Here is a 14,393-nt window from a genome sequence, read left to right on the forward strand (position 1 = left end):
GGGGGCGAGGAAGGCGTGGGCCGCCCCCCCCAGCTCTCCCCAACCCCGCTCCGCTACTCGGCAGCTCCTCGTCGCCCTCCTCCCGTTTCGGATGGGACACGGAGGGGGTCCCATCTTGTGACTCATCCCCTCTTCCATCCCCACCCCCGGCTGGGGCCCTGGAAGGGAAGGGCTTAGAGACTCGGCTGTGGCTCTCTCGTTTCCACAGCAACCGTGCGGTTGTTTTCGCGAATCCACTTCAATCATCACTTTTGGCCCCAGACGGCGGCCCGGGCCCTGAACCCCAGGGCGGGGCACCGCTGGGGGCACAGCACCCCCCCGGCCCCCGCCGCCACTTCCTCGCGACTCGCAGAAGGTCAGCGCGGGCGGGCGGGGCGCGCTCGGGCCGCCGGGCCTCACTGGCCATTCCGTCCCCACCTGAAACCCCGCCTGCCACTCCGCCCCAGCGGAGCCAATCAGCGCCCGACCTGCCCGGGGTGAGGCGGGGCTTATGCAAATCGTGTCGCCTCCGAGAGACACAGTGATACAAGAGCTGGGAGGCGGCTCCGGTGCGGACCTCGGAGAGCCTGGCCGCCAGCCCGCGAGCCAGTCTCGGTCCTCGCGGCCCGCCGAGGCTCACGGCCATCCAGCGACCCGGCGAGCGGCCTCAGGTAACGCGGGCGGGGCCGGGCAGAGGCTCTTGTCCCCTCCCCCTCCACTCCCCGTTCCCGCTCCCCTCTCCTGCCCCCCTTGACCCCCGGTTCCCCCATGGCGTCTGGGGGGCCGCCCCTGGGCAGGGGATTCCCACCCCGTCCAGGTCCCTCGGGTGCCAGGGCGGGAGGCACAGCCGCCTCCTTACCCCCAGCTCAGGTAAGAACACCCCCTGCTCTGACCCCCAGCACACACACCCACACCCACACGCACACACACACTAGGGGTGTGCTCGAGGAAGCACCGAGCACCCTTCCTCTCTGGAGATGGGTAGTGGCCCAGCATCACGGCAACCTCCCACCTCCACGGATAGCCCCCACCCACACCATCCGGTCCCACCAGCAGCTAGCTGTGCACTTCACATCACCAGGCCCCTGCCCCCCAAGACGGCCCCACCTCCAAAGAGGGCCTATTCCCACCTCCTGTTGTCCCTCTCACTGTCCCCACCTCCCACCCCTCAGGTGGACAGAGCTCACAGCATATCTGGGGGAGGAAAGAAGCTCCCCCCCTCCCAGTTCTCCTCCTCACGCTCTCTCAACAGCAACACCCCCGCCCCATGGTCCCAGGGCTAAGCAGAGGCCCCCTGTTCGGATGAGCCAGGGGCACCACCCCCAGCACACCAGTCTGTCCTGCTGCCAAGGTCCCCGCCGTCCCCTCTCCCCTCACCCCTCACAGGCGCAAAGTCCTCTTATTCTATCTCAAACATCTCTAATTTGGATCCTCCCTGGCCCTCTTGCGCCCAGCCGCTCCCTCTCTATGTTCCTGCTGTTCCACAAGGACCTGCCAAAGCTCCATGTGGACTGTGTCACTCTATTCCCTAAGGTGGCCTGAATCTGGAAGGCAGAAGAGCTGGGTTAAAGCTTGCTTTTGTCTCAGCTGCTGTTTGCCTTTGGCCAAGTCACTTCCCTCTCTGATTCTTCATGAAATGGGGAAGGGGCAGGACAGGGGGTGGATCGGAGGAGCTGATCTCGAACGGCCTTCCAACGCTGACACGCTCTGGCTCTGTGGCTGAGTACGAGCAAACGGGACCATTGCACTATTACCCTGAGCCATAAGGACATTTCATAGAAGGGGCCCGAGGGCGTTAGTCCTCACCAAGGGGACATGGCTCCTTATCCGGGCCTCCCCGTTGCACATGCTCTGCAGGCCTAGGCCCCTTCTCAGCTGCGTTTAAGTCCCTCCCAGGCCACCAGCCCATGTGGCATGGACACGCTTTGTTTATCATGCCCTGCCCCTCAGTGAGAAGGAGAGGGAGAAGACCTGGCTGCTGCCGCTATGGCTGCTGCTTGGAGGAGAGCAAAGGGAGGAGAGGAAAGAGAAAATCTCCTGACCAGGGAGCTATTGTCGCCATGGCAACTGTCTCAGCACCAGCTCCTCTGAAGCTGGGTGAGGGTGTGGGATTATCGCATCCCTCAATCCCTCCCACCCTCACTGTCACTTCCTCATTCGAAGCCCACGAAGCCCACGACCCTGAGCTCTGCCCTCTGGAAGGAGCCTCTGAGCACAAAGGGGTGGTGGCTTTGGGTGGGGGGCAGTGCCAGCCCCCCTCAGAGCTGGAGGGCAGCCCTCCAGAGGTGGGCAAAGAGGCCTGCCCATGTCCTGCAGGGCCGCAGCCCCAACAGAACATGCCATGCCCCCAAGGCCTGGACCTTGTACTGATGGGCTGCGGTTGGCCTTGGGCGACCCCGTCCTTTCCCCGGGTCTGGGTTCCATTGTCTCTGAGCTGGGCGCAGTGGCAGGAGACTGCCGCCATCCCAAGGAGGAGGAAGGGGCTTCTGTCCTCTGGAATCCACCAGGGGACATTCACTGAACGTCTCTGAGTTCCAGACATAGCTTCTGGGGCTCTGCAGGCAGTTCCGTGCAGGCACCGAGGGGAGAACGGGACTGGTGTGGGGCAGCTATGAGAGGGCACACCTCGGGACCATGGGAAGAGGGCTTTTCTCACTCTCCCAGCGCACTTGGTTGTACAGGGAGGCCATGAGCCCTTTGCCATTGAGCAAAAGACTTGAAGAACTTTTTTTTTTTTTTTTTTGGCTTGGGCCGGGATTTCATACAAAGATCTCTCCCAAATCAGGTTCCATTCTGGAATTCTAGGGCACCAGGTGAAGGTCAGAGAGTTCTGGAGTCTATGCACTTGTGGGGCTCAGGTCCATAGCCCTCAAATACTGAATCTGTGCTGCTGACTGTCCACTGTCCAGGCGGGGGGAGGCTGATCATAAGAAAGGCCCTTCAGGCCTAATGAGAGAGCCGTACCAGCCCAGATGGAAAGAAAGGGTATTAGGGGAGGGGAAGGCAGCTATGCGAGAGGGAGCCAGGTCCTGGCCTGTGAGGTCTAACTGGGAAGCATGTAGTTGTGAGGGGAGCAACAGGAGGTAAGGTGGGCACCTGTCCAGATTTTACAGGGTTCTAGAGTGTGAGGGGCCTCGTGGGCATGTGCACCTCTAGCCTATGTCATACTTCTGGCCAAAACCAGAAATGGCCTTGCTTCAAAACAGGGAAATCAGAAGGCACTCCCTCTGAGGCAGCTGAGCCCAGGGGCATGGCTTAGTGTGCAGCATTGCAGCAGGAGGCTCTCAGCCCCTAGGCTGTGCCCCTGGCCCTGACGATGGGGAGACAGAGGACACGGTGGAGGTTCCAGGAGTGCTTCAAAGGAAAGAACAACAGAACTTGGTGCCTGTTGGCCCTAGGGAAAAAGCAAGAGGGGAAACTAAAGGTAACAAAGATCACATTTCCCCCTTGGGATGAGGGAGGGGAGGAAGGAAAGGTTGATGCAGTGGGACAATGGCCGCAGGTTGAGGGTGTCTGCTTGTAGATGAGTGGAGTCAGGGGAGCTGTTGGGTCACCCCCAGGGATGGATATTTCCTAGATGTCAGATACGGTGGCCTGGAGTTCAGTAAGAGGCCAAGAGGGAGAACAGAGCTAGGGTTTTCCAAGAAGGCAGGCAGGAGTGGGGAAGGTCTATTCTGGATGAGAGGAACCATAATTTGGAGAGGATGGCAGGGATTCAGCTTGGGTGTTCATCTGGACTCTTCCACTGACCTGCTACGTAACTCTGAGCCAGCTTTCTCCTTTCTCCGGGTTCCAGTTTTCACTAAAATAAGGAGATAGCTTAAAGGCACTGCCAGCATCCTTGTGCCCAGTGTAGCTGTCCTGGACTCCACCTCCAGGTTCCTGAAGATGGCATGCCTCCCCCTCCCTAGCTTCTCCTGGGAGCATGGAGGATTCCACATCCTCTGGTGGTGGTAGGTGGGGGAGGATGTTGCTACTCCTGCTGCTACTTGATCTTCCTCAAGGCCCTGTGGAGGAATCTGAGGCCCAGAGATATCCTATAACTAACTGGAAGCCACCTAGCAAGGAGGGGGCATGGAAGAGACCAATCTCAGATCTGGTTGTTCAGGGCACTCCTGGCAGTAGGGATGAGAAGCCACCATGCTGGCATGCAGCGGGCTATGGAAGTGGAATCCTTCTGCTGGCCCGACAACTTCCTTTTCCAGAGTATCTTCATGATTGGTTACCCCGGGGTCAGAGTCTGGTGCCCTTCCAGAGAGACCCCAGACAGGTCAAAGTTACCTCTTGGGCCATGTCCTAGGAATCTCAGGATTCCTAGGAACCTCAGTTTCCTAGGAAACTCAGGATATTCCTCCCATGGAGGTCAGATGAGAATGTCCACCTTCAGGGCCTGGCAGGGCCTCGCTCCCGATATATCCTGGGGAGGTCCTATGCCTCCTGCAGAAACTGCCTCCATCACAGGCTACACAAGCGGCTTCTGTTCCAGTGGGGAACAGAACCTGCTTCTCAGCAACACCACCTCCATTCATCCAGCCCCAAATCTTTTTTTTTTTTTTAAGATTTTATTTATTTATTCATAAGAGACGCAGAGAGGGAGAAGCAGGTTCCCTGTGCCTGATGTGGGACTCGATCCCAGGACCTCGGGATCATGACCTGAGCCAAAGGCAGATGAGCCACCAAGGTGCCCCCATTCAGCCCCAAATCTAAACATCTGCCTCAACTTCTCTGTACACCCCCCACATTCAGTCACCAACCCAAGCCTTGCCACCGCCTCTCCTAACATGTCTCAATCCATCCACGTCATTCCATGGCCTCTGCCCTAGTGTCACCATCTCTCACCTGAACTATGCAGCAGGCCCATCTCTGGTCTCCATCTTCCCGCCACCCAGGCCGTCTTGCATACTGTAGCCAAAGGAAAAAATTCTAAACACATTCCTTCTCTCTCATCCCCGCACCTAGTTCAGGACCTGCTGCTGAAAGCGTCTGTTTGTGCACTGAATGCTATCTTCCTAGCCCTTGCTTTAAAATCCCTATGGGTAACGGCCAAGCCCCTTAGCATGGATGGAAGGCCCTTGACAATCAGCCAGCCACCTCTTTGACCCAAGTATGAGTTACTGAAGGTTGGCCCATATCTACTTTATCCCCATCATGGAACGGGACTAGCACCCACAGTCAGCCTCAATAATTGCTCAGGGACTGAATGACTAATGAAAAGCAGGATGAGTCAAGGCCTTCAATGCGACTAGGACTTCTATTTGTACAGAGGAAGGAGGGAGAGAAGCTTCCTGCTGGGGTGGCTCCAAAAGCCTCGAGGGAGAACTTGGGAGATGATGCCGGGGGGGACACATAAGGAACTTTCCTCAGGTCCTTGGGTGGAGAAGAGCCTGCAGCAAGGTGGCTAGGGGCCGAGGGTGGAAAGCTCTAAGTTGCAAGGAGACGATTAAGACTCTGTTCTAGGGGTGTGGGGAGCTCTGGCAGGTGTACGCGGGAGAGGGAAGGTATGCAGGAAGACTGTGCATCAGTCAGCACCATCAGGGAGAAGGTGGGGCGCTGAGACCTGGGGGCGGAGATCCTAGGTGCTGGGAGAGGAAACCAGCTGTGAGGAGGGGGGTGCTGCTGTGGAGAAAGGAGCCCTTGCCATTGTGGGGCGTGCATTGATGGGGGGAGAGATTCCTTCCTGTGTGGGGGCCAGGAGGCAGGACCTCCTACGGAAGGCGTGTGAACCATAGGGCCTAGCTCTAGGAAGGTGGGCTTGTTGAGGGCGGTGGTGACAGGAGGGGCCACACCCTGCTGTGGAAGGATGGATCCTGGCTGTGGGAACGTAGGGTTTGTTATGGGAGGGGTTGTTGTGGAGAAAGGGAACCCTGTCCTATGGGGTCCTGGGGGATCGCTGCTGAGGTGAGGGCCTTGCCCTAGATGGAACTGAAGGAGGTCCTGCCCCCCAGGCCCTGCCATGGGGAAGACCAACAGCAAGCTGGCCCCAGAGGTGCTGGAGGACCTGGTTCAGAACACCGAGTTCAGCGAGCAGGAGCTGAAGCAGTGGTACAAGGGCTTCCTGAAGGACTGCCCCAGCGGCATCCTTAACCTGGAGGAGTTCCAGCAGCTCTACATCAAGGTGGGCGGGCCGGCGGCCGGGCGAGGCCAGGGAACTCCAGGGGGCGGGGCGGGGCCAGGCAATCGAGGAGGCGGGCAGGGACAGCAGGGCTGGGGCTTCTCCCCGACGTTCCCTCCACGTCTCAGTTCTTTCCCTACGGCGACGCCTCCAAGTTTGCGCAGCACGCTTTCCGCACCTTCGACAAGAACGGCGACGGCACCATCGACTTCCGGGAGTTCATCTGTGCCCTTTCGGTCACCTCCCGCGGCAGCTTCGAGCAGAAACTCAACTGGGCCTTTGAGATGTATGACCTGGATGGCGACGGGCGCATCACACGCCTCGAGATGCTGGAGATCATCGAGGTGCGCTGGGGCCGATCCGGGAGGCCAGGTTGTGCTGGGGTGATGCCCCTCCTTGTCTTCGCGGCAGGTCCTCTCCAGCCCTCTCCAGGCACCCTCCTGTCGGCCCTCAGGAGCATCCTGGATGCACTCCACCTGTCCCCACACCCCGCCTCCCAGGACCCAGTGGCTAGCTAGCGTTGGTTGGGTGCACAGTGTAGGACAGACCTTGTACTAAGTGCTTTGCCCAGCAATCCTATGGGGTAGGTACTAACAGAAACCCCATTTTACAGAGGAGGAAACATAGCAAGTGATGGTTCATGATTCAAATCCAAGGAGTTTGACTCCAGAGCCTAAGTTTCGAACTCATTATTTTTTCACCGAATATGTATTGAGTGGCTACCTTGCGCCAGGCACTGTTCAAAGTTCCTGCTTAATTATTTGGACACTCTTTTAGTGAGAAGATTTAAAAGCAACAAGAAAAAAACCTGTGCTATGTCAAGCAGAAAGTGTTATGAAGAAGAGAAGCAAAGTAAGGGGAGGGAGAAGGATAGAGGAGCAGTATATGGGGTGAAATGTGAGCAGCAACCTGAATAAGGTGTACATTTAATTATGTAAATGTCTGCGGGAAGAGTGTTCTATGCAGAGGGAACAGTAAATGCAAAGTCACTGAGGTGAGACTGTTTTTGCAAGTGTTCAAGGAGTAGCCAAGAGGCCAGGATTCAAGAGAAGTGAATGAGGGGAGAGTGGTAGGAATTAGTCAGACAGGAGCCCAATCACTTAGCGTCTCACAGTCTGGGATTGAGACTTGACTAAATGGGAAACCATTTAGAGCTCTCTATTCTTGTTGTGGAGAACAGACTAAGGGTGCAGGAAGGCAGTAGAAGCAGGGAGACCAGTTAGGATGCTTCCACTGCAGGCCACTCAGGAGCCGATGGGAACAGCAACTCTGGAGGAGCCATGGAAGTGGTTGGATATTGGATATGGGACCTACTGCAAAATTTGGGCCAACAAGTTTTGCTGAAGGATTGGACATGAGGGAGAGTTAAGAATGGTGTCGAGGTTTTTTTGCCTGAACAACTAGAAAGATGAATTTGCTACTTACCAGGACAGGGAATGCTACTGGAAGAGCGGGTTAGAGGTGAAGAGCTGGGTTTTAGACATGTATGGGAAATACCCATTAAATATTCAGTCTTAATGACCATACATCACCTTCTAGTAGCTTCACCATCTCCAAGTGTTCGCCTTGCCCATCCCCGGCCCCTTCATTCATCACTGATCATCCCTGCCGGCTGTCAGTGTTCACAGTTCCCCCTGTGCCCCCCACCCTTACCAGGCTATCTACAAGATGGTGGGCACTGTGATCATGATGCGCATGAACCAAGATGGGCTCACGCCCCAGCAGCGTGTGGACAAGATCTTCAAGAAGATGGACCAGGATAAGGACGACCAGATCACGCTGGAGGAATTCAAGGAGGCGGCCAAGAGTGACCCATCCATTGTACTGCTGCTGCAATGTGACATGCAGAAGTAGAGGCTGGTGAGGGGCAGGGCCCCTGGCCAGGAGGGGCGTGGCCACCTCCCAACCCTCTGATCTCTCAGGGGGAGGGGTACTCTAGCCTCACTCTCTGGCCCATCCACCCCTCTGCCCAAGCCCTTGCTCCCCTCAGTCGATATCCTTGAGGGACCACCTCACCCTGGAAAAGAGACAGATCCTCAGGTATTCTGTGGTCTAGCCCCACCCCCAGTTTTGGCCCAGAACCAACATCCACTGGGCATAGGGAGTTGGCTTTTGCCCCAAGAGGCAGGATTGAGGAAGGGGGGCTGAGGGTCTGCTTTGGAATTCTGTTCTTCCTGGGATTATGCTTTATAGGATGTGGTCTCACAGATCCCAGTTAAAGGGCCAAAGTGGGTCTGTCCTTTGCTGAGGACCTAAATTCCTTGAAGGTGGTCTCTGCCCTGCCCCCTCGACTCTACCTGGCCCCTCCGGCCCCAGCCTTTGGAGCGTTCATTCAGTCCTTTCTTCACTTAACATTTATTGAGCACCTGTTTGATGCCAGGCACCTCTAGGTGCTAGGGTTATGGTAGTTTACAAGACACATTCTGTGCCCTCTGGAAGCTCCTAAGGGAAATGAGGCAAACTTCCAGTGGTCAGAGTCTCAGATGGGAACGTCCCACACAGCTGAGCAGAGGATGTGCTAAGGCCAGTTAGTTTGAAAGGAACTATTAAATCTTTCAGCTCAGCTCCACCCAGAGCGGCAGAGGGATGAAATGAAAAGTATTTGGGTGTCTAGGAGTGGAAGGTTTGTGAAAGAAACACTGATATTTATGTAATACTTATTTTTTTTAGCACCCTTTAAAAGAGCTAAAGTCATTTTATTAGTTTAGGATATTAAAGCATACTTTATATTACTGGGTTTCTTGTAAAATGATGAAATGAATATAGAGAATGCTAACTTGGGGGGGGGGGCGGTGAGGGAGAGCTGAGAAAAAAAAAAAAGGGAAAATACCAGCAAACTTACCAAGTAACACTTTTTTCTTATCAGACTAAGTCCCAAGGTGTCACCATCAGCAGCTTCTGCTGCTTCCTTTTTAATGACCTTTTTCAATTCACTGAGTAACTATCCTGCACTTGCCCTGGTTGGATGCTGACTTCAGAAAAAGAAAACAAACAAACAAACAAACAAACAAAAGCAAGGTTTGCTGAGCGTGAGACAAGGGTAGCTTCCACATCTTGGTAGTTCCTTTCTGGATTTGGTCTAGTTTCAAGGGTGGGCTTGTTCTTTCTGCTATAGAAACAGAAGGAGCTAGGAGAAGAGGACTGTTTAGGTTGCCAGACTGCATTTATGGGACCAAATGCCTAAAAATGTGCTGGGGACATGCTCTTTCTAACCCCAAATCCTCAGCCTGCCAGGTAAATTCATCATCTTCCAGGTGCACTGGCTTTGCTTTCTGCTTTCTGCTTTTGGTCAATGAGCTATACAGCTGCATGCTTTGACTGCCAGAAAATTAATCTTGCTTCTTCAAGCCTTTCACTTTATTTCCTCCTGTACTTGTGATCAGAAATTAGCTTCGATGTACAGTGACAGATTTCCTCTTGAACTGCTGATGAAAACAGTCTAGCACACAGGTGCTGTCAGCCCAAGGTAGGAGCAGGGAGTGATCACTGAGTCAGCGGTGCCAGATTGCATCTCCGGGAAAGAGACGTGACGTCTCTTCTGAGTGCTCATCTGTCCTCCCTTTCTGCAGGTGGAAACTCTTGGGGACTCTGATCTTTGGTCCCAAACTCCCTTGGACCTTCCTTCTTGCTGCCCTTGGAGGTAGCAAGGCCACTTTGTTGCCACTCTCTTTCTATCTTCTGCCTATGACTGGCCATGTGGTAAGGCCGGGAATTCATATCATCAGGCCATAACCAGCAGATTTTTATCCAGTAATGCCTCAAGGAATATTCCATTGCTCTAAAGAGCTGGTCATTAGATGTTCTTGTGCTACCAGTCAGCACCGCAGACACACAGATACTCTACAGCCTGGCTCAACTGAGACTTCTGGTAAAGGCTTTTTACAAAGTGGGATTCCTGCCCCCCCCCCCCAAATGTTGAATCTAACCTAACTCACAATCACACAGAACTTCATAGCTTTCAAAGGCCCGCCATCTACTCCATCTCATCCTATCCCCCAGCCTGGGGAAATAGAGATTTTCATTCCCTCTCTCCAGACTTGGGAAGTGAAGTACAGAAAGTGGGAATCCCTTGTGAGAGCAAACGGTCGGGGATGGCACGGTGCCAAGACTTGAACCCAAGGCTCGAGGAGGGTTTCTTCCTTTAGAGTCTCTCCCTCCTCATCTCTCTGACTCGGAGTCATACAAAGTTGACTGTGGGGCCAGCTAAGTTAGTTTTGGTCTTTGACAAGCTTCCTGCTAAGAAGTTTCTGAGGCGGTGGTCTTCCAAAAAGAAACAGGAGCTTGGTTGAACTCCCAACATTTTCAAGCACCTTCCGTCTGCTTCTGGGCAGCTCTGCTAACAGGTCAGTGCTGTCCTGGGAAGCCTCTGACTCAGAACCGCAGAAGCATCTTGCACTGTCTTTACTACCATATTCCTCCCCAGGAGAACTATTCTTGTTTTTCTTCAGCTGGTGGGCAAGTCCTACCCATGAGAGCATGTTTGATAATTCCAAGCTTTTAGACATATGCTGTGGGCAATATTTGCCAGTTAGGCCAAAGAGTCTCAGATAGCCCAGCGGTGTGAACACATAAAGCCAGGCTGGGAACCAGGACCACCATCTTCTTGATGGGAGGAGCCACAGGCAGGCCAGGCCTTGCTCCCACATGCTTCTAGATGTCCCAGGCACTGTGTGCTCGGGGGCTCCTGTGGTAGAGCACCAGCCCTGCTTTCAGAAGAGAGGCAGGCCTCTGATCCCTGTGCCACCTATGAGTGACTTGCCATAGAGCACAACGTTAGGAGTCATGGAAGCATGACTCGCAGACACACAAAAATACATAGACCTTGAAAACGATGATATATTCAAACTCTCCTTCTGAAGTTTTGTATCTTCTTGCACCAAGTCCGAATTGAAAGGTTCCAGAATCTACCTCCTAACTGCATTCTATCCTCCCTCAATCTTTTGGGCTAATTGATAAACCCCCTATTTTTTATCTCTAAAAATCATCAACAAGGTCTACGTCTGATGGCTGCTCCAGTCCTTTGAGCTGTAGTCAGGATAATATAACTTGCCTCTGAATCCAAAGTTAAGAAAAAGGAAGCCCATAAGCAAAGGCACTGAATCTTTTCCTGCCAATTTCTAGAGGTAGAAATTCATCCTGCTACAGAGAGAGAGAGAGAGAGAGAGAGAGAGAGAAGAGAAAGCAAAGATAGAGAGTGAGAGAGCACGCAGGCATTTCTACAGGGGGTAGTAAGCTGACGCTGTAAATATTTTTACACAAAAATTTACTAAAGCCACAAATTTTCCTAAGATCCACCCTGGGTGAGGTTTTGTTCTGACATTAGAGATCACTGTGGAAGAAAGAATACATTTCCTACATATTTTATTTATAATTTTTGAAAAAAATTCTTTAAATCCTACAGTTGCAAAGTTTCAGAAAAATATGGAATTTTCTTCCTGAAATTTTCAAGGGTTTCTTTTACTTTTGCCAGAAGGTGGGGCAGAACTGGGCCTCCCAGGGTGTAGGACCCTTCCTGCTTGGTGGAGGGGAAAAGCGGAGCTGGGTGGCAGAGGAGGGCATCCCAACTCATTTTCTAGTGCGGCCCCCCATCCCCTCCACATGTGCTGCTCCTGGCTGTGGCCACAGTGACTGTTCTCACTGTTCAACCCTGTGCTGTATGGTGTGTTTTTCACTGACTGTGAATAAAAGGTGTGACCATGCTGAGGGCTCTTACTCTTCCCTAAGCTGAGATAGGGCTGGGGTGTGGGACATGGGGAGAAGAGGCCTGGGGACAGCTCAACAGTGGGGGTACCTCAGTCACCTCCTTGGGACTGAAGGCCTTGTTCCAGCAAGGACTCTGGTTGCGTGGAACAGAGACCCACTCGAGCTAATTCAAAGAAGGGGGTGGGCAGATTACAAGGGACCCTGAAGAGGGAAAAATCAAGAATGACAGAGCCTCGAAAGAACTGGAAATGGCAGCGGGGCCTCTCCCTTCTTCACTCTGGGCCTCTCTCTTCCCTTTGGCAATATTTGCATCTGGCATTTGTTCTTTCCTCAGTTTCTCTTCAGACTTCCTTGATTTCCCTTCAAAAAGTGGCTGCGTCCCCAACTCTATCAAGACTTTCCAACAGATGACAACTCCTGTCTGCATCAATTAGTTCAGTTCTCAAGTGCACGAATCTGATTGGTTGAGCTTGGCTTATGGGGGGGGGGGCTTGGTCCATTCATCCATCAATGACCTGGTGCTGATATGTGGGCCTGTGGGCAGAGCTAATTTAGGGCAGACAACATTGGACTTAGTTTCTCCCCCTGTCCAGTGGAAGGCATCATTGAGCCCAAACGAGTGGATGGCAGGGAGTGGGGAGAAAAGCCAAGAGCCAGGATTACAATTAGGCCATATGATGCCTGTTGTGCAAATTAGGAAAAGTCACCCTTCCGAGTGTAAACAGCCTTGTAAGTATGCAGCTGGGCCAGTGGATGGCACCTTTGGCCTAATGAGAAAAGTATACCCCTTCTTCTGAATAAATACAGCCTGCCGTGGTGCACAGGTTGGCAAGTGGAGCAGATCTTGGATTTCAGTCCCACCCGCCCTGCTGGTCAAGGGGGTTGTGCAGTGCGTGACCTGGTCCACCATCCACAAGGAGACCAGCCCAGGCCCTGTGACCTCCCGGAATGGCATTAGTGTTGATGTGTTTTTCTTAGAATACCACCCCCCACCCGCCGTGACCAGTGAGGCACTGTTTGTTGCAGGGAGTTGGGGGCAGTGGCAGCTGGAGGTGACTGCTTCCTCCTGAAACACTCAATTGCATTAACAAGGATTTTCTCAAGGACGCTTGGAGGGGGCCAGTTTCCTTGGCAGGAAGCAATTAGGACAGAGGAAGGAGGCTGACCTGGCCTCAGGGCAGCCATAAACCTCAGGAGGTGACTCAGGAGCCCAAGAACTTAGGGCTGCTGTTCCCAGCCAAAGCCTCACTGAGGGGGGTAGTTTTGCTCCCTGCCTACCTTGGGGAGCACAGGTCCTGGGTTACCATCTCCTGAAAACTACCCTCCTGGCCTTCATCACCTCTAACTCAGGTTGGTCTACCTCCTGCTTCCAGGCTTGCCCTGGGTGCCATCCGACTGTCCCTAAGGAGCTAGAGTGATGTTCCTAAAGTGCAAGTCTGACCATGTCAACTCTCCAGAATCTCCACCCCGTTCCCTCCATGTGATGAGCTCCTTAAAAGTCCCTCAAGGTCCTTCATGATCTGCCTGCCACCGGCTGACCTCTGCAGCCTGTTCTCCCTCCCCACCCCCATCCTTCACCCTACATCTGAGCCACCCTGTGTTGCCCTCCATTTCCCTAAGGCATCTCTCACGCTTCCGTGCTTATCCACAAGCCATTGCCTCTCCCTGGGCCACCCATTCCCTGTCTCAATGATGTCCTTCTCTGCGAAACCCTCCCAAGCCTCAGTTGACCCTTCATGTGGACACAGTCCATCTTAGCTACCAAACAGCTTTCCATGTGATTCCCTGTCAGCTCTGCCAAGCACATGTTTAAAGTCTTTTTCTTTTTTTAAGACACGGAAATGAAGGTTCAGGGAATGGCAAGTCTTCAACTTGAACTCGACTCTTCTCACATCAAGGCTATTGCTTATTGTGTTTTCTGTGTGGGGAGAGGGGGTCTGGAGAAGGGTAAAGAGAGGCTTCATGGAACAAGTGGCTTCTGCTAAAGACCAGCCAACAGGACCAGGCTTGCTGGGTCAGGGGGCCCCGGATAAGCAGTTCAGGGGCTGGGATCCTGGAGTCATGTGCGGAGGGCTGTGTTCCCAGCTCATCCACCTGCAGAGGAGCTGAACCCTGAGGGGAAGTGTTGGCGGAAGTGCAGCATGCAGAGAGCCAGGGAACCCCTGCACCAAGCCAGTGGTCAGGGTGTGACAGAGAAGACAGAGACAGTGGCCAGAAGCCTAAGAGGGTGGAAAGGACAGTCTAGGATGGAGTTCTGACCCTTCCAAACAGGGATCTAGGGAAAGTTCTTAAAGGAACTGAACACAGAGTCAGACAGGATCCTTAGACAGAGGCCTACTCATGTCAGTGTGAGTAAGAGGACTAGATTAATCGAGACTTGTTTGGTTTCAAAGGAACAAAACCCAATTCAAATAAGCTCAAGCAAAAAGGGAGGCTTATTGGCTCCCATAATTGGGAATTTGGGTACTGCTGGATCCAGAGGCTCAGTGTTACATCCTCTCCCCCTCTCTGCTTCTGCTTCTCTGTCTTGGTGACCTCACTGTCTGTTCCAGAGGGCTTCTCCCACGTTCTTTCACCTGCTACAAGGAAAGATGGGTTT

The 14,393-nt window shown here is 53.5% G+C and overlaps 1 protein-coding gene across 2 annotated transcripts; it reads left to right on the top strand.

The window, feature by feature from the left end:
- Positions 1–183: 183 nt before the first annotated feature.
- HPCAL4 (hippocalcin like 4) lies at positions 184–11,790 on the top strand. Of its 2 annotated transcripts, none has more exons than XM_025983643.2 (4): positions 184–650; positions 5,925–6,094; positions 6,220–6,435; positions 7,748–11,790. In XM_025983643.2, exons 1-4 carry the CDS (start codon positions 491–493, stop codon positions 7,943–7,945), a joined length of 744 nt encoding a protein of 247 aa, XP_025839428.1. In that variant the 5' UTR covers positions 184–490; the 3' UTR covers positions 7,946–11,790. The 2 variants fall into 2 exon arrangements, with proteins under 2 accessions (XP_025839428.1, XP_025839429.1); XM_025983644.2 differs by having other exon boundaries at positions 491–650; positions 5,896–6,094.
- The last annotated feature ends 2,603 nt before the right edge of the window (positions 11,791–14,393 follow it).

The sequence above is a fragment of the Vulpes vulpes genome, chromosome 10 (genome assembly GCF_048418805.1).
Source record: "Vulpes vulpes isolate BD-2025 chromosome 10, VulVul3, whole genome shotgun sequence".
In the NCBI taxonomy this organism is placed as follows: domain Eukaryota; kingdom Metazoa; phylum Chordata; class Mammalia; order Carnivora; family Canidae; genus Vulpes; species Vulpes vulpes.